Source organism: Hemitrygon akajei, chromosome 3 (assembly GCF_048418815.1).
Source record: "Hemitrygon akajei chromosome 3, sHemAka1.3, whole genome shotgun sequence".
In the NCBI taxonomy this organism is placed as follows: Eukaryota; Metazoa; Chordata; class Chondrichthyes; order Myliobatiformes; family Dasyatidae; genus Hemitrygon; species Hemitrygon akajei.
The window spans coordinates 25,017,652-25,038,087 of NC_133126.1; the positions used below are offsets into that span (position 1 = coordinate 25,017,652).

The window sequence follows — 20,436 nt, forward strand, 5'->3', positions numbered from 1 at the left end:
TTACCCATCAATGTTTAACAGGCTGACAACTTACATGGCCCTCTCCTCACCCGTCCAACTGAGTCTAGATGGCAACATGTTACCCAAGTACTTACAAATCACATTCAATTGTTCTTCATCAGATTTTAATGAGGCCTTCCCAGTGGGTTTCTGAATCCTAACAGTGTAACAATAAAAGTTGTATTTATCCAGCATTTAGCCAAGATAAAACATTTTATCATTATTTGTTTGACTAAATCCGACAGCAATCAACATTGAATTTGCCAGGGCTACTGATGACACAATAATCCAATTGATGAGGCCTTTCTTTTCAATTGATGCAACTTGTAATTTTTTATTGCAATTGGAAGACAATACATCACAGAAACTTTATGGTAGGTTCAAGGAAAGTTTGTTTCTCATATATGGACAAGTGATATTTACAATTGATGATTTTGTCTTTGGCAAAATGATTAAACATCAAGGAAATGTAGAATGCAAATATGCCTCTGTGTTGACTTTGACATATTTCTTGAAGGTTGGTTGATTGCCCGTGCCTTCTGACTGCTCACATTGTGAAAAGAAAACTATTCAAAAGTTCAATATATTTCTCGTGAAACAAAATATTGGCAGTTTATAGATTATTAATTATCAAAGTAAACAAAATTGGTCTTTCAAATCACCATGAAGGTAGACTAATTATGTTGGATACAGTACTTGGTCTTTGAGTGAAGTTATCTTTCACATAAAGATGCAGAATTGCAAAACATATTTAAAGTGACAATTTCACACTCTTTAATTCCACCTTCATTGTTCATACTGTCATTCCTTTGCATTGTTTCTGTTTTATTTGACCACATTAATCCTCTTTGAACCAGGTGATACAGAACATTAATAATTTTCCAAGAGTACCCCCCTTATGATTGTACCATTATTTTAACACGATATCCTGCCGATTCATCATCATTCCTTGTATGTTATCGGATGACTAATGACATGCTCCACCTCATGATAACCTGGAGTCTGGTTTAAAATAAAGGTGGAATATCTGAATTACCAAGGATAACTTCACTGAAAGATTACCAAATAAAAGGCAGAAATCTACATTTTTTTGTTTTTCTTTCTCCCAAACAGAAGTCACAGCAAGAAGGAGCCAGTTTCTTATTGCAAAAAGCAGAGGTCAACGATCATTTCCAAATCTACTGAAGAAGCTAGAAGACTACTTCATGGATCTATGGTGTAATTATTGAAGATAGCACACATATAGCAACAATTAACCAGCCAGAGGTCCTAAAACTATACTAATAACAGAGTCTTTTCTTGTTTTGGGATGGACAGCATTTAGTTCAAACTAATAAATTTTTAAAAGTTTTTTTTGATACTTGGCTTGCAATGGGGACTGCAGAGACTCAATGGTGAGTCTCGCCATCACCTTCTCAAGGGTATTAAATTTGATCCTCTTTAAATCCACTTTCACTGTTTGATACTGTCGTTCTATTTTATTCTATTTCTATTATTTCTATTTTATTTGACTACATTAATCCTCTTTGACCCAAATAGTACAGATCATTGATTTAATCGTTTTCCTGTCTACCAACTTTATAATTGTACCATAATTTTAACATGACACCCTGCCAATTCATCATCAATGTAATGCAATATTCCTTGTATGTTAACTGCTGACTTTTGGCATGTTGTTATTATTATAGTCTTGTCATCAGTGATAATAATATCCTATAAATCAATAAAAATCCTAGCTGTCTACTTATTCCCTGGAAGGAAGCATCACTCTTTCCTTGAATTATTCAGAATTGGAAGGTAGGAACTGCGACCGATGTTACAACCACAATGCACCAGGATGTATTTTTGGGTAGGGTATATATGAGAGAAAAACTGTTCCCTTTGCCAGAATGGGTGAAGACAGAAAGGATGTGATTGGCAAAAAAAAGCAAAAATGACAAAGGAAAATATCTTTAAGCACTAGTGGTCACGGTATGAAATACACTATCAAAAGTTGTAGTGGTGGCAGGTTCAATAGTAGCATTCAATAGAGCAGGGTACATCTGAAAGGCAACAATTGGAAATCTTTTGGCAAAAAGTGGGACAATGCAGCATGCTGGATTGTTCTTGGAGGGACCCAGTACCAACTTTCTGTAAATTCTGTTAAATTTTCTACCATTTTTGGCAAAGACTTGGGGTAAGAATCTGAACATACTGTACAAATAAAGCACTCTAATACCAATATTACTGTTTGTTTTAATTAGTTTAATAATGGCAAATAAATTAAAATTGATTTGATGAACCTGTCAGGAGGAGGATCCGGCATGTCCTTAGTTATTTACTGTTTGCTCTTCATATTGGAACTTGAAGTATGATTTTGAACACTGCCTGGCCTGCCCTTGTTCACCAGAGTATATGGAAGTTTTTACAGAATCATACTTTAAATTTCCAATGTGGCAAATTTCTGATGCTAAAATTCCAATGGGATGGCATCTGGTAGTTGAACTTTTCCGAAGTGGTAGAAGGACAATATAGAAAGTACTCTAAGCAACTAACCCTCCTAAACTTGCAGACATGCATCTCCACCGCAATTGAAGTAGGCTTCATTAGACCCAATGTCTTAAATGATTCTTAACATTCACCCACTTTACTAAGGTGTCTGAGAGTTTTAACTGATAGTTTTTTGCAGTCTGCAATCTTTCCCCCTCATAGCATTCCTGGCAACGCAGGCAGTGTTTAACCCTGAAGCAAAGTAATCATTTGAGGTTCCACAGAACCTGATCATTTTGGAAGAATTTAGAGGGATGAAATCGCAGTTGAGAACCGAGTTCCTAATTGCCATGCAATTGTGTTAACAGTACCAGCTGAAGTTACTGACTGGTGATCAGGAATGGAACTCCTAACCAATTTTGTTTTCTTATAAAACTAGGAGCAGAGTGATGAATTGTTTCACCTCACCAGGATCTGATGAAGGCCAATATTTGCAGTAAAGGGGTGATTCATGGTTTGGTTAAGCTTCAATGATTGGGTCTTCATCTTATTTGAAGGTAAGCACACCAATCATGCTCCAGCTCCCTTCAAGATTTCAGTGTAGTACTAAAATAGCACTTATTTCTTGAAGACTTTTTAGAAGATGATTATCCAAAAGGCTAAACATAAGGCTGACTTCTAGGTGATTTGTGAAGAAATCCTACAACACTCTGTGGCTGGTATTTTAGAAGTGGACCAGCAATATTCATGTTTGCCTATTGGGGCCTTCAAGATCTGGTGCCCTGATTTCCTTTCACAATCCTATTTCAGAGATTGTGTCATTTGCCTCACATTAATGGCTTTGCTTCAGCCACTAAATATAGCAAAATCAGCAATAATTAGTAATGTAGGAACTTATCTATTTTTTTTGCATATACCCAGGATTTTCCAGTAACCCTACAGAGGGAAAAATAGACAAGACACAATTTGACTCCCACTTCCATACTTCCAATGAGATATTTAGTAACTCCCAGTTCAAAATTAATCAAAGCCCATGTTTAGGACCCAGACTACGTAGATGTAACCATGGCAACCTTAGACTCCAATGCATTTACCCAGCAGAATGAACTTAGAATACCAAGCATTCTAGATAACTTAAGTTTGATAGACCCATCAGCTCCCAGTGCCCTATCACCTGGATTTCAAAAAACTTGCACACAAATTGTTCTGAATTGCAAAGCAAAGTTACAAGCGTAATGTGTGTTAAAACTCTTAGTAAAATGGGAGATAGTAAGAAGCATTTAAAACCTATAGCTTCATCAAAATCTCAAAAAGAAATACAAATGACCATTTTGGAGAGGTTGCATTTACCCTTGTAATTCACATGTACCTCTGGCTTCCTTTCTGAAATGCTGACTAACTATTAAACATCTTTCCATCTTCATTCAGATTCCTGTTTCCATGGTTTTCTTTCTTAATCTCTGATGTTCTATCATGCCTTTTAACTACTTGGCCAGAGCTGCATGTGTCCAACTGCAGTGTCACGTAACTCTACCACATACTGTATATGTGTTTATGTATTCTGGGGATCTTGTGGAAAAGGAAGCTTTACCATGAAGATTCCTAGTGCATTAGATCTTTAAACACAACCTGTCTTTGCCTCAGAATCTAATGCAACAGAAAAAGATACCTCGATGCCCTGAATAAATTACATATTTCAAATTGAAACCACAATTAGCACGGGAAAGCTATTCATCGGGTTAAGTGCCAAATAGCACGACAGGAGAACGATTCTGACCTCAAAGCTGACATTAACAATTTTTTCTCTCAGATTAATTTGGGATGAGAAATCACCTCTGCTTTTTGCATACTGGAATCTAGTCTCCAACCCTATCCAACAGTTGGCTAGTTTTATCCTGGGGGATGCACGCAGTTACCAAACAAGAATTGTAGTGCTGGTAGGTTGTTCTTGATCATCAGCCTTTCACTTAAATTTATTACTACAAAGATTAAAACATGTCTTAGTTATCACTTCCATTCTCTAATTTCAAGTCTTTCACTCTTTTAGCATTGCAGATTTCTGCCTGCCTTGGGACATTAATATACATGATTTCTAAATCCTTAACAGTAAGATCACATATTTGCACAAAGAATCCATAATTGAAATAATTCACCCAATCTTTAATGAGCCAATTATAAAATCAAAACCACAATATATTTACTTGACATCCTGGTCACAATGGCTCAGTCCCTTAAATGAACGTAGCCCCGAGATGACGCCTGCTTAAGAAGGAAAATTGGCACTCTCCCCCTTCCCCTTTTTATGCCTATGAACAACCGCAATTCTAACCAATTGTTGTTTTTATAATGGCTGCTAACTTTATGATCAATATTAGTATACATTTTTAGATTTTGACCTACAAAGGCCCTCCCCAACAAAAGGATAAATGGACTTTTGCCTTTTGCAGTGTTTCTTTGGTCAAACAACTGAGGATGGAACATGGGAGGGGGTGGTCAGTCACTGGATTTTGAGGCAATGTCACAGCAGATTTGACCAACAAGCAGTGTGACTTTCTGACCACTTGGGCTGTTTCTTCTTTTGAGTTCTGCCATAGGAGATGTCAATTAAATGATTAGGAATTCAACACTGCCAAAATAATGTTGCACTTTTAGGCTTTGTCTACTCACCTAAAATCTGAGAAAACAGGATTAGAGGACCAGAACAAGCTGATTAAGATAGTTATGTCTGATTGCTATAATGACCAGCACTGCTAGGTGCTGTTTTAGGATGCATTGCCAATATATGATATTGATATTCAATACATCACTCTACCCCAATATTTAGCAGATAATTTTAAGGAGAACAGATACTCATGCACACTCACTACTGACTTGGTGAGAACAGAGACTTATTTCCCCCTCCCACCCCACTACCCTCCTTACCCTGTACTGGAGACCGTGTTTAGTGGTATTGTTACTAGCATTTATATTTAACAATACTGTTTTGGGGGCCCAAAATGTGCAGACAAGGCAGTATTTTCAACCATCCAAGCCCTACCAGAAATGTGAAGTCTTCATATTGCAGTGTAAGTTCCCCAACAGTCAGTTTTTTTTTCCCTGAAAAAAAGGTTAAACCTTATCACCTGCATCAAAAAAAAATCTAGGCCTAAGGGCTTAAAAATTAGAGGCATAGCCTTTTCTCTATTTTCTATATTTATATGAAAATAATTCATGCTCATGCTAAATACATTATTTACCTTACATGAACTCTTTTATTGTCTTTGAATAAAAAACAACGTTTTTGTTCAAAGAACCCATGCAACATGGATTGGATAATCCTGCTGGCTAAGTCGGTTATATTCCAAAATCTTTTATTCTACACATATCCTGACTGAGAGAGAGAAACTGCTTACTTCAGTTCCAGGGCAGTGGAAGAGCTCACCGATATCACTGTTAAGCAATTCTGTTTCAGAATAATACTATTGGCAGGTTTTAGAGCTTTTTGTTTTGTTGCTGTCTTCTTCATTGTGGCCAGGCTAAACATTCTGATCTGTCAGAATGGATTAGTATCGCTAACTTGTTATCGCTTGATTATGAACATCTTTGCAAGACTTGATTGCTCTCACATCACTCAGGCAGTTTCAAAAAGGCGGTGTATTTTCTTTCTCTTTGCACGTAGTGCCGTCCATCAGGCATATGGCTTAGAGTGTGGTGTGTATGAGAGTGTGTGTGTGCGCGTGAGAGTGAGTGAGTGAGTGAGAGTGTGTGTGTGCGCGTGAGAGTGAGTGAGTGAGTGTGAGTGTGTGTGTGTGTGTGTGTGTGTGTGTGTGTGTGTGTGTGTGTGTGTGTGTCTGTGGTTTGAGAAGACAAAAAAAATATGAAATTGGCCAAGAGCAGGACTCTTTTCTTGCTTTAGACAGTTTTCCCATTTTTTGTTTTGCTTTCTCCGATAATCACGGCAGTCATCTGCTCCATAGTCAAAAGGACCAGGTCTCTGGTATTCTAAGTGCAGTTGGATTATTCGCGGTCTTAAGTGGCACACATTATTTTGCTTCCATTTTATCCAGTTGCCATGACTTGCGCTTTCCCGCTCGGGCTGGCTGTCATTCAGTAAAGCTGAACCTGAGCAGTCTGTCACCGTCTTGTTAGAGCATCGCGGGAATCGCAATGCAAATTCCATAGGTATCAGCATGAGTCCTGCATGCACCTGTGTAATCAGACTGAAATAATGGAGGGGTGAAAAGAGAGAGAGAAAGTATGGGAGGAGAGGGGAAGGGAGAGAGAGAGAGAGACAGAGAAAGGGAGAGAGAGAGGTGCAGTGATTTTGGCTTTTGTTATCAGTCAATGAAAAGCTTTTGCAAATTAGCTGAGTGTCAGTAAAAGTTCTGCTATGGCTTCAATCTCCTTAAACAAAATTATTTTCATATATATTTATATAAAAACTCAAGGGGGCTTAAAATAGGAAAACAAAGTGATTGCTGATATTGCCACAAATCATTATAATTCACCTGACGTGCTGAAAGAAAATAAATTTCTGCCAACAATTCTTAAAGAGGCTGTGCATTAGTCTTAATTTTTTGCTGAATGTTGCTGCTCTTTCTGCCCTTTCGAAGTGCGGTTTGTGATGTTATCCAAACACGAGCGGATCCCTGCCAAGTGCAGGAGAGAACCTGCTGCCTCTTTCATCTCCTCGTCATCGCTCTCTGGCGGTTTCTCCGTACGCCTCTTTTTAAGTGGCAGTGTTTCAGTTGCGTGTTTTTTTGCTTTTGCCAGGTGTTGTCGTTTTGTGTGCTGAGACAAGTACCCACTGTCAGCTAAGGAATCCTTGGTTTCCTTTTTGTTTTTTCTCTCCTCATCTTCTGTCTCACTATAGCTCTCGTGGCTGTGGTAGCTGCCTTCGCTGCCCTCACTCCCATTGTGGCTGACCTTCGCGGCAAACTCATAGTGGTCGTCAGCGGAGGAAGAGGATGTCGAGTCGCTGGTCGGGGATGTACTCCTGTGATTGGAAGATTTTGCCACGCTGTAGTTGTGGTCATCTTTAGGGTCGTTGCTGACGACCGGGGAGCCACAGGATTGTTCGCTGTCATTTCGCATCCGACAGTTCACAATTCCGTTCCTGAAGGAGTTTAAAATAAAAGACAGGCCAGTTAGCTCATTAAAGGGCCACACAGTAATATGTTCAACAAATGTGTACTGTTGCACAATGTAATCATAGAATTAAATGTACTAGTGGGAATGCTAGTCTGCACTTTCCCAATTGGCAGTGCTTCTGAAATCTTTCCATGGGAAAAGGTTAGATTTTAGGATCTCCCTTTGCTCATGGGAAAGTTCTATCCAAGGGTGGTATCCTTATAAGCAATTTTAAATTGTTAGAAAGCAAAACAATCCAACAAAAACATCAGTTTCTAAGTTGCCTCTGCAAAGACAAATGGCAACTTGTTGGTCTGCCTGTGTAATCAGAGCCCCTGGGCTGGTGTGGCCAGAGGTCGGAGGCCCAATGTCTGTGAGTTTGGTGCCAAGGATTGGAGGTTGGAGACCCAGAGGGGGTCTGTCTTGGGGTTAGAGGTTTGTTTGTGTGGGTGGGTGGTAAAGGGCTTGTTTTGCTGTGAGTTATTTTGTTTCTCTGCGGTTACTCTTGCTGTGTTGAACATTGTGGACATGCTATACTTGTGTCAGAATATGTGGTGCTGAGCCCAGCACATCCTTAGGTTGTGTTGGTTGTTAGTGCAAACGTAATTCGCTAAATGTTTCAATGTACATGTGATAAATAAATTTGAATGAATGACCATGACAGCAGTTGGAGTTGAGAAGTCTCCAGTCCCAACTGTTTTGTAGGCTTCACTTTGAATGGGAATCTTCTTGGCTCTAAACAAAGGAAAATAATAATTCTTTGTCAATGATCTGTGCCTTTTTATTCACAACAGTTTCCAGCCTGGAAACTGTTGCTACAGATTCCAATCTCCTATGTCTCTAGTTCTCTGCATGTCCTGGTAAAAACTATAAATGTCATGTCTTCTTGACTCCTGACTCTTTATGCTTGACATCCAGAGTTCTGAGAAACCTTTCGCTATGACCATTCATTTAAAACAGGCTCCCTGATGCATTGTAGATGGCCTCCCACCTCCCAGGCACAGTACATTCACAGCACGAAGAGCAACCCCAGAAATGTGCTTGGGAAGACCACAGATGCATTTCTCATTTTAAAACATTTAAACTGCACTGTATGCCACTCACCTGTTAATGAATGGGGGAGGATGAAATTGATTTTTTCCCCTTCACCATCAGATTACTGAACAGTCCATGAACCCAATCTCTCTATTTTGCACAAACAAGAGAAGAACTGCAGATGCAGGAAATTCGAATAACACACAAACTGCTGGCGGAGCTCAGCAGGCCAGGCAGCGTAGATGGGGAAAAAAGTACAGTTGATATTTTGGCCCTAGACCCTTTAGCAGGAAATGTCGACAGTACTTTTGTCCATAGATGCTGCCTGGCCTGCTGAGTTCCTCCAGCATTTTGTGTGTGTTGCTCTGTTTTTGTGCTACATACTTAGTTTTAAGTTTGTTATTGTAATTTTTTATGTACTGCATTGTACTTCTGCCGCAAAATCCCTAACTTTGTGACACATGTCAAGTGTCAGTGATAATAAACCTGATTCAATGACCATAAGGCGTAGAAACAGAATTTCAATTCTGGTTTTTAGGTTACTGTTAATGCAATTAAAATAATTTACATGAAATGCTCATTATTTAGAACATAGAACGTTACCCCACAATGTTGTGCCAACCTTTTAACAATCTCACCCTTCCTACCTACATAACCCTCCATTTTTCTATCATTCATGTGCTTAGATAAATGTCCCTAGTGTATCTGCCTCTACCCTGGCAGATTCCATGCAGCCATGGCATTTTGTTTAGAAGTCCTACCTCTGACATCCTCCCTATACATTTCTCTTATCACCTTAAAGTTATGCCACCTCACATTAGCCATTTCAGCCCTGGGGAAAGTCTCTGGCAGTCCACTCTATTTGCTTATCATCTTGTATATCTCTTTCAAGTCACCTCTTATCCTCCAGGACTCTGCCCCAGAAGACAAGGTCATCCCTTTAGAACAGAGGTGGAGGAATTTGTTTGATGATGAACTTCAATAAAAAAATAAATTACAAGACAGAGGGTGCTGAATCTCTGGAATACACGACATTGGGTATATTTAAAGTGGAGGCTGATAGGTTCTTGATTAATAAGGGTGTCAAAAGTTATGGGGACAAGGCAAGAGAATGGAGTTGAGAGTGTAATGAATCAGACTTGATTGAATGATGGAGGATAGTTGATAGGCCGAATAGTCTAATTCTGCTCCTATGCAATTTGGACTAATGGTCTCTTTTGGTGCCTCTGGAACAACCCTGAATGGAGTGTTGGGGTGAGTATGAGTCAGCAGATGACGAAGACACCAACTACTAATGTCTGGTGAATAGATAAACGACTATCTCTGAGACAGAGATGTACAGCACAGAAATGGGCCTTTGGTCCATCGTGTTAAGGCTAATCTTTATGCTCATCGAAATGATTGTGTGCAGTTCTGGTAACCTACTTACAGGAAAGATAAACCAATAAGTTTGAAAGAGTGCAGAGAAAATTCACAAGGTCATTGGCGGGACGTGAGGACCTGAGATATAGGGAAAAGTTGAATAGGTTAGGACTTTTATTTTCCTGGAGGCTGAGAATGAGGGGTGATCTTATAGGAGTATAGCAAAATATTTAAGGGGAATATGAGGGGGAACTTCTTCACTCAGGGTGGTCTGAGTGTGGAACGAAGTGCCAGCGGAAGAGGCAGATGCGGGATTGATTGTAATGTTTAAGAGAAGTTCGGATAGGTACATAGATGGGAGAGGCTTGGAGAGCTATGATCTGTGTGTTGGGATTGGGAGGAGAACCGTCTGGCACAGACTAGATAGGCCGAAAACCTGTTTCTGGGCTGTAGTGCTCCTTGACTCTATGTTGGCTTTTAATACTATTCAATTTTGGTAAATAAGTGCTAAATGAAGCAAATTAAAAATGAAAAAAAAACATTATTAGTAACTTATCGAAATCTTATTTTTATAGTACTGAGTATGGAAAAATATTCATTAGAAGTAGTATTTTAAGATACAAACAATGTTTGACTTTAAATATATCAGGCATCCAAAGCAACTTTTTCCAACTAGACAGGCATAAAATTTGTAGCTGTGGGAGAAATTGAACATGATTAGTTTTCAGTGGCAAACTCCCCCAAACTTCTACCAATTAGTGCTTCAAGACAATTTATTTACACCCTGAATCTTTTGTCGTTTTAGTGTTGCCAGGTGCAGTTTTGGAATCGCAGGGGAGATCAGGAGACTGACGATGTACTGAGATGCTGATTACCTTACGGCAGCTGCCATGCTTCCAATGGTGTTCATCGGCAGTGGTTTCATCCCCATGAACGACCCTCGACTGTACGCACGACCTCCATTTGGCATAACTCCCACAGCATCTGGAAAACAGAAGACTACAGCATTACAGAGGAATTCACAGCAACATGAAATCAAGTTCTCATGAACAGAACTGAATGGAGTTAATCCCATTGACACACTCCCATTAGAGGCAAAAATGTCTATGTGTTTGCTTCAGGGTCATAGATCACTAGAGTACAGAAACAGATGCTTCAGCCCATTTTGTTTAGGCCAGCCTGTCCAATGCCATCTACCTGCACCCAGACCACAGCCAAGCACCATGCACCTTTAAATTTTACCATTGAACCTGCATCTACCACTTCTGTTGGCAGCTCGATCCACATTGCCATTACCCTCTGCGTGAAGAAATTCCCCTTAAATATTTCACCTTTCACCCAAAACCCACGGCACCTAGATCTAGTCTCACCCAAGCTCGTGAAAATGTCTGCATGCATTCACCCTATCTATACCCCTCAAAATGTTGTGTCCCTCAAAGATGTCCCCTCATTCTCTTGCCCTCCAGCAAATGTAATATTACTTTCCTAACATTCACTGCATTCAGGCTGTCTTTCCTCTAAATATATGAGACAATATCAGAGTGAATACAAATATTTTAACTTTTGTAGAAATGAATTGCATTTTCAATCTCAGTCCGCACTGTGCTTGAGGCTCTTGGAGATTATTTATTGTTCAGCATGCAGGTTAATTGACGTACTGTCAATAGGTATCTGTGCATTAGTTCTGATTTTGACATTACTGAAAGAAGTGTTCAGTCTCTGTGCGAAGTGTAGACTTGAATTAATGTATTAAAGTTCTCTGAAGGATTTTCCTGATCAGTGCTCATTTAATTTTAACAAAATTAGTAAAACTGCTACACTGCTTACACCAGAGTACATTCTCTATGAGAGAAGTGCCTAAAGTGTTAAATTCATTGCTCCTGGACTTGGCATTGAACTCTGCTGCTATACCAGAAGAGTGACACAAATCCCTGTCCACCACAGGTGTCATGGCGGCCTAGTGCTTAGTGTAATGCTTTACAGCACCAGCTGTAAGATCAGTGTTCCAATTCCTGCTGCTGTCTGTAAGGAATTTATATGTTCTCCCCATGCCCCCGTGGGTTTCTTCCAAGTGCTCTGGCTTCCACCCACATTCCAAAGATGTACAGGTTTGTGGTTAGCAAGTTGTAGACATGCTATGATGGCGCCACTTGCAGGCTGCCCCCAGCACAATCCTTGGTTGGTGTTAATCATCAATGCAAAATGACGTATTTCACTGCATGTTTCGATGTATGTGTGACAAATAAAGGTCACTTTGCTGTTGTTGTTACATTGTTTACTGTGTTCGTCTGCTGAACGTGCTGGGCACACTACGTTGGCACCAGGGTGCGGAGTGCCACTTCTCGGCTGCCCCCAGCACATCCTTAGCTCACTTCCTCGTTAAGGCAAATGACACATTTCACTGTATGTTTCCATGTACCTTACGTGATAAATAGGTCTGAGTTAAAGATCACGTTAGTGTTTAGGGACAGGTATGTGGGGGAGTGAGAGGACAGGCTGGAGTCTAGGCCTTCGCTCCACGTGTGAAGGCCAGTGCATGGGCTTTGTGCCAGCAAACCAATGAGGATGTTCAGGATCCCATCATCGGAGAGTGTGGAGTTCCGAGATAGAGCATGGTTACAGGCCCATCTGCCCAATGAGCCCACACCACCCACTTACACCCATGCAACCAATTAACTTACTAACTCTTATGTCTTTGAAATGTGGAAGGAAACCGGAGCACTTGGAGGAAAGCCACGCGGTCACAGGGAAAACAAACGGAAAGTGGTGGAAATTGAACCCAGGTCGATAATGCTGTAAAGCACTACACTAACTGACTGGACTTTAGGTCCTCATCTGGGGTTTCATTCATCATCATCAGTGAGTCCTGGGCCAATACCGAAGATCAAAGCTTGAAGGTCAATTGGAAAGCAGATGTCAAAGCCCAATGGTTGGAGCCCCTGAGTCTATGAATTTTTACAAGTCCCCTGGGGACATCGAAGGCCCAGTCTCTGCAAATCCACGAGGGAGGAATGGGATTTGTTTTGCTATTGTTGCTTTGTCATTTGGTATGCTGTTTTTGTTGTGCTCTCTGTTGTTCTGCTGAGTATTCTGGGTGTGATATACCGGCACCAGAATGTGTGACAACACTTGTGGGCTGCCCCCAGATGAAAATTAATCAACCATAGGAAATTGTTAGTCCAAATAGAAAGTTGTTGTCTCAGAGGATGACTTATGGTGGATGATGAATGGTCTACAAACTTGGGAGACATGGGATAAACTCCAGTCCAGTGCATCCTTAGTTTGTGTTGGTTGTTAACACAAATGACGCATTTAACTGTATGTTTCGAGGTAAATGTTATACATAAATCTGAATCTGCAATTCTAATCTGAATTTGAAATAACAGCCTTCCTAAAATCCACAATAAAGTTTCTAAGGGATGCTAAACAATGTACTTCACTGTAAAGGGAGTCTGAAAAATCAAATGAGCAAAAGCGACACCAAGACTAGCTCTCCTTGTCCTGATAAAGGGTCTTCACCCAAAATGTCGTGTTTATTCATTTTCATCCATGCTGCCTGACCTGCTGAGTTCCTCCAGCATTTTGTGTGTGTTGATCTGGATTTTCAGCATTTACAGAATTCCTTGTATTTATGAAGATAATGAATGTAGATTGAACAGAGCTAGTCACACAAGAGATACAATGTACAAAATTTCTGTCAAATACTTTCCAATCCACATAAATTAGATATTTCTTCTCCCAACACTAGAAAATAATTCCTTCCAGCAAGCTTTTGGAAACTATGCTATATGCTTTTTTTTTGAAAGAACTGAACTCATAGTCTTTCTCCTTTAACCAGAGTTCATTCCTATACACTCAGTTGCCACTTTCTGGCACACCTGTACACCTGCTCTTAATGCAAATATCTAAGCAGCCAATCATGTGGCAGCAACTCAATGCATGAAAGCATGCAGGCGTGGTCAAGTGCTTCAGTTGTGGTTCAGAACAAACTTCAGAATGGGGAAGAAATGTGACCTAGGTGATTTTGACCACTATTGGTGCCACATGGGGTGGTTTGAGTATCTCAGAAATGGCTGATTTCCTGGGATCTTCATGCACCACAGTCTCTAGAGTTTACAGAGAATGGTGCAAAAACATCCAGTGAGTGGCAGTTCTGTGGGTGAGAACGCCTTGTTCATGAGAGGTAAGAGGGGAATGGCCAGACTAGTTCAAGCTGATGGAAAGCTGAGAGCAACTCAAATAACCATCAGTGGTGTGTAGAAGAGCATCTCTGAACACACAACACATTGAACCTTGAAGTAGATGGACTACAACAGCAGAAGAACACGAACGTACACTCAGGAGGTACCTAATCAAGTGGCCACTGAGTGAATGCATGTTAATTATTAGCCGCCAACCTTTTGCACCAGGGAAGAAATTCAGTGGGAATTAAGACAGAATCAAATCACAATATGCCTTACATTTTGTACTGTTGGCAACAACTAACAAAAGGAGACTATCTTTTCCTCTTGGGCTGGAGTTTATCCCACATCTCCAAGTTGGAAGACCATTCATCATCCACCATAAGTCATCCTCTGAGACAACAATTTTCTATTTTGACTAACAATTTCCTTTGGGTGATTAATTTTCTTTTGGAATTAAACTGAAATCAAATTTTTAGGTTGGAACACACATAAAAATAGGAGCAGATGTTTAAACCAAGTGAGGAAAATAATATACTACGTCACAGAACTGAATGGGCCAACTCAAACTGGATTCGCATCACCAGCCTAACTTGCGTTCTGGGTCTCCATCTAGTGTGTCTCGTGCTCTTGGTGCAGCCTCCTCCACATCGGTGAAACCTGACGTAGATTGGGGGACTGCTTTGTTGAGCAACTTCGCTCCCTTCACAAGAAGGAGGATTGCCCTATGGCCAACCATTTTAATTCCAATCCTCACTCCCATTCCGACATGCCAGTCCATGGCCCGCTTTACTACCACAATGAATCACTCTATGGTTGGAAGAGCAACACTATATTTCTCCTGGGTAGGCTCCAATCTGACAGTATGAACATCAAGTTCTCTAACCTGGTAATTTTTTTCTTCCTTGGCCCAGTACATCACGGGTAAGACCCTCCCAACCATTGAGCACATCTACATGAAACGTTGCCATAGAAAAGCAGCATCCATCATCAAAGATCCTCACCACCCAGGCCATGCTCTTTTCTCACTGCTGCCATCAGGTATAGAAGCTACAAGTGCCTCAGGACTCGCACAACAAGGTTCAAGAACAGTTACTATGCTTCAACCATCAGGCTCTTGAACAAAAGTGGATAGCTACACTTTTTTTTATTAGTTTTTCAAAACATTTTACAAAATTAAAAACCCCAAATCCCAATGAGGAGCATTAATACAGTGCAAGATTAAGCATACAATAACAATATGCTACAAAGGAAGATAATTTAACAAAAAAGCACCTAAATTAAAGACAAGTGAGCTTAGTGTCCTCCCCAAGCCCCACAACACAAGAAAAAAACAACAACAACTCCAGACCAACCACCACACAGTATAAAGAGTATAAGTCCAGACAGTCAAACTCCCAGACTGTGAATACACTTAGCAACAGAGGATAATAATGCCTACTACCAGAAAAAAAAGGGAGCTGGAAGCAAGGGACCGAAAAGAAGAAAAAAAAAGAAAAAAAAACCCTAGTCAGGAGGAAGGTTATGAAAGTACTCGATAAAAGGTCCCCAGACCTTATGGAACTTTAGATCCGAGTTAAGAACCGATTGAATAGCTAAGGCAGATTTAGTAGGTGATCTGGTAACAGAGGACGATCCAACCAACAGTTGAAGTCACCACCCAATATAAGAGAGTATGAGTTTAAGTCTGGTAGTGAGGAAAAAAACCGTTCAAAAAAGTTAACATCGTCAAAGTTGGGGGCATACAGGTTTGCTAGTGCAACTTTAGTGTTATATAGTTTACCAGAAACAATAATAAAACGGCCATTTGTATCAGATATTTTATTATGGAGTTCAAAAGGAATATTTGAGTTAATAAGAATGGAAACTCCCCTAGCTTTAGCGGCAAAGGATGAATGAAAATGCTGACCCGCCCACTTTGACAGAAGCCGGGAGTTATCAGAACAACGAATATGAGTTTCTTGGAGGAAAGCAATGTCAGCTTTGAGTTGTTTAATATGTGAGAATACCTTCCTCCTTTTAACAGGGTGGTTCAGTCCCTTTACATTCCAGCTCACGAATTTAAGTGCACTAGCCATTATCAATTACTAATGCATAAAAGGCAGCAGGCATATAAAAAGTCAAGCAGTACAATAGCAGTCTGGGAGCAGAGATGTAAACATAGATTCGTAAGGTCAAAATATAAACATGTCCTAAGCAATAAAGAGATGTTGGAACTGGAAAATCCACCCCATCCGCACAACCCAAAACTAGACGGCTACCAAAACAAGTAGCTAGCTCTACCAAAAAAATTAACCCAAATACAAATTCCAGATCTGTGTCATTAACAACAGTTCCGTATAAATACTATAGCAAATAGTAACTAGTTTATGCACAAGAAAACATAACTACAGATTAGAACACCTTCTGCAGAAATATACAACTTAATACAGAGAAAATCGGAAGAAAACCAAAACTAACCTACCTGCGAAAAATTATAGAAGAATAAAGTAAGAGAAAGGGAAAAAAAAAGGTAAGAAGGAAAAAGAAAAAAAGAAGAGGAAGGGGAAAATTATAAATTCAAGACGAGTGTTTATCAACCATTTACAGAGAAGGGAGAAAAAAATTCAGAGATTAGAAAAAAGGGGTGAAGAAAAGAAAAAGATAAAATAAATAAATATTTAAAACAAAGGAAAAATAAATCAGCAGTTGAACTGTGAACCGACAAACAGGGAGGCCTTCACTAAAGACTTCGAACCTCCAAAACAAGTTAGAATTAGTTGCAGAACTCTGTAGGTAAAGTTATACAAGAATAAAAATAGATTACACACACACCAAATCCCGGGAGAGATTGTCAACAGCCCTTAAAGTTTCAATGAATAATGTCTGAGTGATTCAAGTGAATTCCAAGTCCAGAGAAAGTAATTTTACTACGAGGAGTACTTATCCACCATTTTATGAGGTCCGATCAGATTCCGAAGATGACTGGATAGCCGGAAGACTTGCCACAAACGCTTCAGCTTCCTTCGCTGATTTGAACCACTTATATTTCCCGGTATTAAGCTTGATTCGTAGATCAGCAGGGTTACGAAGGGAAGGTTTGAAACCACGATCAAAAAGCACTTTCATTGCGCCTTTAAACTCAGCGCGCATCTTTAAGGTCTGGGGTGCAAAATCTTCACACAAAGCAAATGGTTGTATCCTTGAAAGGAAGCGGCCCCCTGCGACGCGCCTCTACAATCAGACTGTGTTTTACCTGGTATTGATGGAAACACAAGATTACTGGTCGCCGGCGGGAGCCCAGAATTCCGGGGGGAATGTAAACTCTGTGTGCCCGTTCGAGCTCGGGCGGCTTCGGAAGCAAATCTTTCCCGAATATCTCACAGAGAAACTCGGCGAAAAACTTCACGGTTGATCCCTTTTCAGTCGCCTCTGGTAATCCCAGAATTCTGATGTTACAGCGTCTGCTGCGATTTTCGAGATCCACCATTTTGGAAAGAAGTTTGTTAGATTTTTCCTCTAAGCTGGAACAGAGAGTCTCCAAGTATCGAACACGACTTTCTAAATCTTCGGAAGTCGAATCGATGCGAGATAAGTGTTCAGCATGTTTGTCCACTTTATCGCTGATCCGATCCAGTTTGTCTTCTAACTGTTTGAAAGCGGTTTTAAATTCCTTTAAGATTTCGTCTCGGAGCTTTCCAAGCGCGACCAGAGTCTCGTCCAACGGGGTCATAGCTTCTTTTCTCCTGGATTTAGAACTCTTGCGGAAGTCCCCAGCGGTTTTAAATTCCTTTAAGATTTCGTCTCGGAGCTTTCCAAGCGCAACCAGAGTCTCGTCCGACGGGGTCATAGCTTCTTTTCTCCTGGATTTAGAACTCTTGCTAGACATTGTAAGTTAGATATATTCACAGGCAAGTAAGAGATACCGAAATAATTCCTAACTAAGGTTTAAAAAATGGAGACATTTAGTGCAAAGGTAGCGACAGTAACGGAACAAAAGTTCGGAGCAGCTAAACAATCGCCATCTTACCGGAAGTCCACTACACTCTTTTAAGGGCTCTGTTATATTGTTATTTCATGCTCATTATTTATTGCTATTTATTTGTATCTGCATTTGCACAGTTTGTTTACAGTTTACAGTTCCTGTTCTAGATTTGCTAAGTATGCCCGCAGAAAAAGAATTTCAGGGTTATATGTGGTGTTATGTATGTATTCTGATGGTGCATTTTACTTTGAACTCCCCCTTCTCTCTTCTTCTGTTCCCCATTCTGATTCCCCTCTTACCTTTTCTCTTCTCACCTGCCTGTCACTTCCCTCACGTACCCACCCTCCTTCCCTTTCTCCCACATTCCACTCTCCTTTATCAGATCCCTTCATCTTCACCTTTTCCACCTATCACCTCCCAGCTCCTCACTTCAATACCCACCCACCTACCTTCCCCACCCTCCACCCCATCACCTGCCAGCTTGTACTCCTTGTTTTCCCCCACCTTCTTATTCTGGCTTCCTCTCCCTTCCTTTCCAGTCCTGATGAAGTGTCTCGGCCTGGCACATTGACCTTTTTTCCTCTCCATAGATTCTGCTTGACCCACTGCATTCCTCCAACATTTTGTGTGTGCTGCAACTGCGCTGACCCTTCAAAATTAGGAATCAGGCAACACGAGTTCTCAGTAAGGAGTAGATTTAAGAGAGTTTACTAAAGTCCTGCTCCCATTTGGTCCCTGCAGCCTTTGGCAGGAGACAGAAATGGGGGTGAAACAGCAAGTGACGTCAAAAACATGGCAACACTTGTAGGCTGCCCCAGCATAACCCTTGCTGACTTGACTTGATGCAAATATTGCATTTCACTGTATGTTTTGATGTACACGTGACAAATAAAGCTAACCTCTCCAATCTCTAATCTACGACTGTTATTTAGAATCTTGTAAATGTCTCTGATATTCAATGCACTTGTCATACGACAATAAACTCGACTTTGAAGTATTTTGAGAAATAAAATTAATTAAAACTCTTTTTTATTTTCCTGCTAATCTCTAAGCCAGAAATCCCCAAATAAATAGGGGCCGTCACCTGGTTCAGGATTAGGTACTTTCCAACAGATTCTTGAACCACCTTGCATAATCTTAACCTAACCCGGCCTCAGCAACATAACATCACACACTACCTCTTGCACTACCATGCCCCTGTCTCTGATTGTGTTTTTGCACCAATGTCTTGTGCTGCAATCTTTTTCCCCTCACTATCTTATGCAATTTATGCACAGTCTGTGTGCAATTTATGTTCTATGTGTCGTTCTGAACCTGTGTGCCTGTGGTACAAGTTTTCATGATGTCTGTACTTCACTGTACCTGCGCACACAACAATAAACTTGACTTGGACCTCGAGTTAGGTAAAACTTACATCAGAGATGCTGCAGATCATATCATCATGCAGGGAGAAGTGAGGGAATTTAATGCACTGCCCAATGACACAGTGGAGGTACAGGCATACGAGATGACCCACCTCTGCCTGGAACTGTTTTGCAGGGAGATTGACTGAGGATTTCTGGATCTATTGGCCTCACTTGTTGATGTATTGCATAAAGAATTGATTATCTCCAGTTCTGACTTAATGGTGAATGGAAGGTGGTTGGGTCTCAAAGTTAAAAAGTTCAAAGTACCAAAGTACCAATGCGTCACCATATACTACCCTGAAATTCATTTTCTTGAAGGCAACCAATGTTTGAAAGAACACAAACTATAAATAAATAATACCGAGCACGAGTTGTAGAGTATTGACAATGAGTCCAGAGGTTGTGTTCAGTGATCAGCTCAATGCCGATGTGAGTGAAGTTATCCATGTTGGTTCAGGAGCCTGATGGTTTCAGAATAATAACTGTTCCTGAACCTGCTGGTGTGGGAACTAAGGCTCCTTCCTGAAGGCAGCAGCGAGAAGAGGGCATGGCCTGGATAGCAGGGATCCTTGATGATGGATGCTGCTTTCTTGTGGCAGTGCTTCTTGTGCTCAAAGGTGCAAAGTGCTTTTCCTGTGATACCTAGGCTGTATCCACCACTTCTTGTAGGCTTTTTGGTTCTTAGGCATTAGTAATTCCATACCAAGTTGTAATGCAATCAATGAGGATTGCATTGGATTGCAATGAGGACTCCTCATTGTGCATTGACAGAAGTTTGTCAAAGTCTCAGACACACTCTTTCCATGATGTCCTTGACCTTTGACATCAGCTTGATACCATTCCTGTCCCAATTAAGAGTCAACCACATAGGGTGGGTTGGGAGTAACATATGGATCAGGCTGGCTAAGAA

At 40.5% G+C, this 20,436-nt stretch overlaps 1 protein-coding gene across 7 annotated transcripts in view; it reads right to left on the minus strand.

Annotated features, from left to right (window-relative positions):
• Positions 1 to 303: 303 nt before the first annotated feature.
• The window catches only part of foxn3 (forkhead box N3), a 364,761-nt gene continuing 344,628 nt past the window's right edge, over positions 304 to 20,436 (minus strand). For all 7 annotated transcript variants that reach the window (XM_073039366.1, XM_073039371.1, XM_073039365.1 and 4 more), the window contains 2 exons: positions 10,851 to 10,959; positions 304 to 7,564 (listed from right to left, as the gene is read on the minus strand). In XM_073039366.1, the coding sequence (XP_072895467.1) occupies positions 7,018 to 7,564; positions 10,851 to 10,959 (656 nt within the window). In that variant the 3' untranslated portion in view covers positions 304 to 7,017. The remainder of the gene's footprint in view (positions 7,565 to 10,850; positions 10,960 to 20,436) is intronic.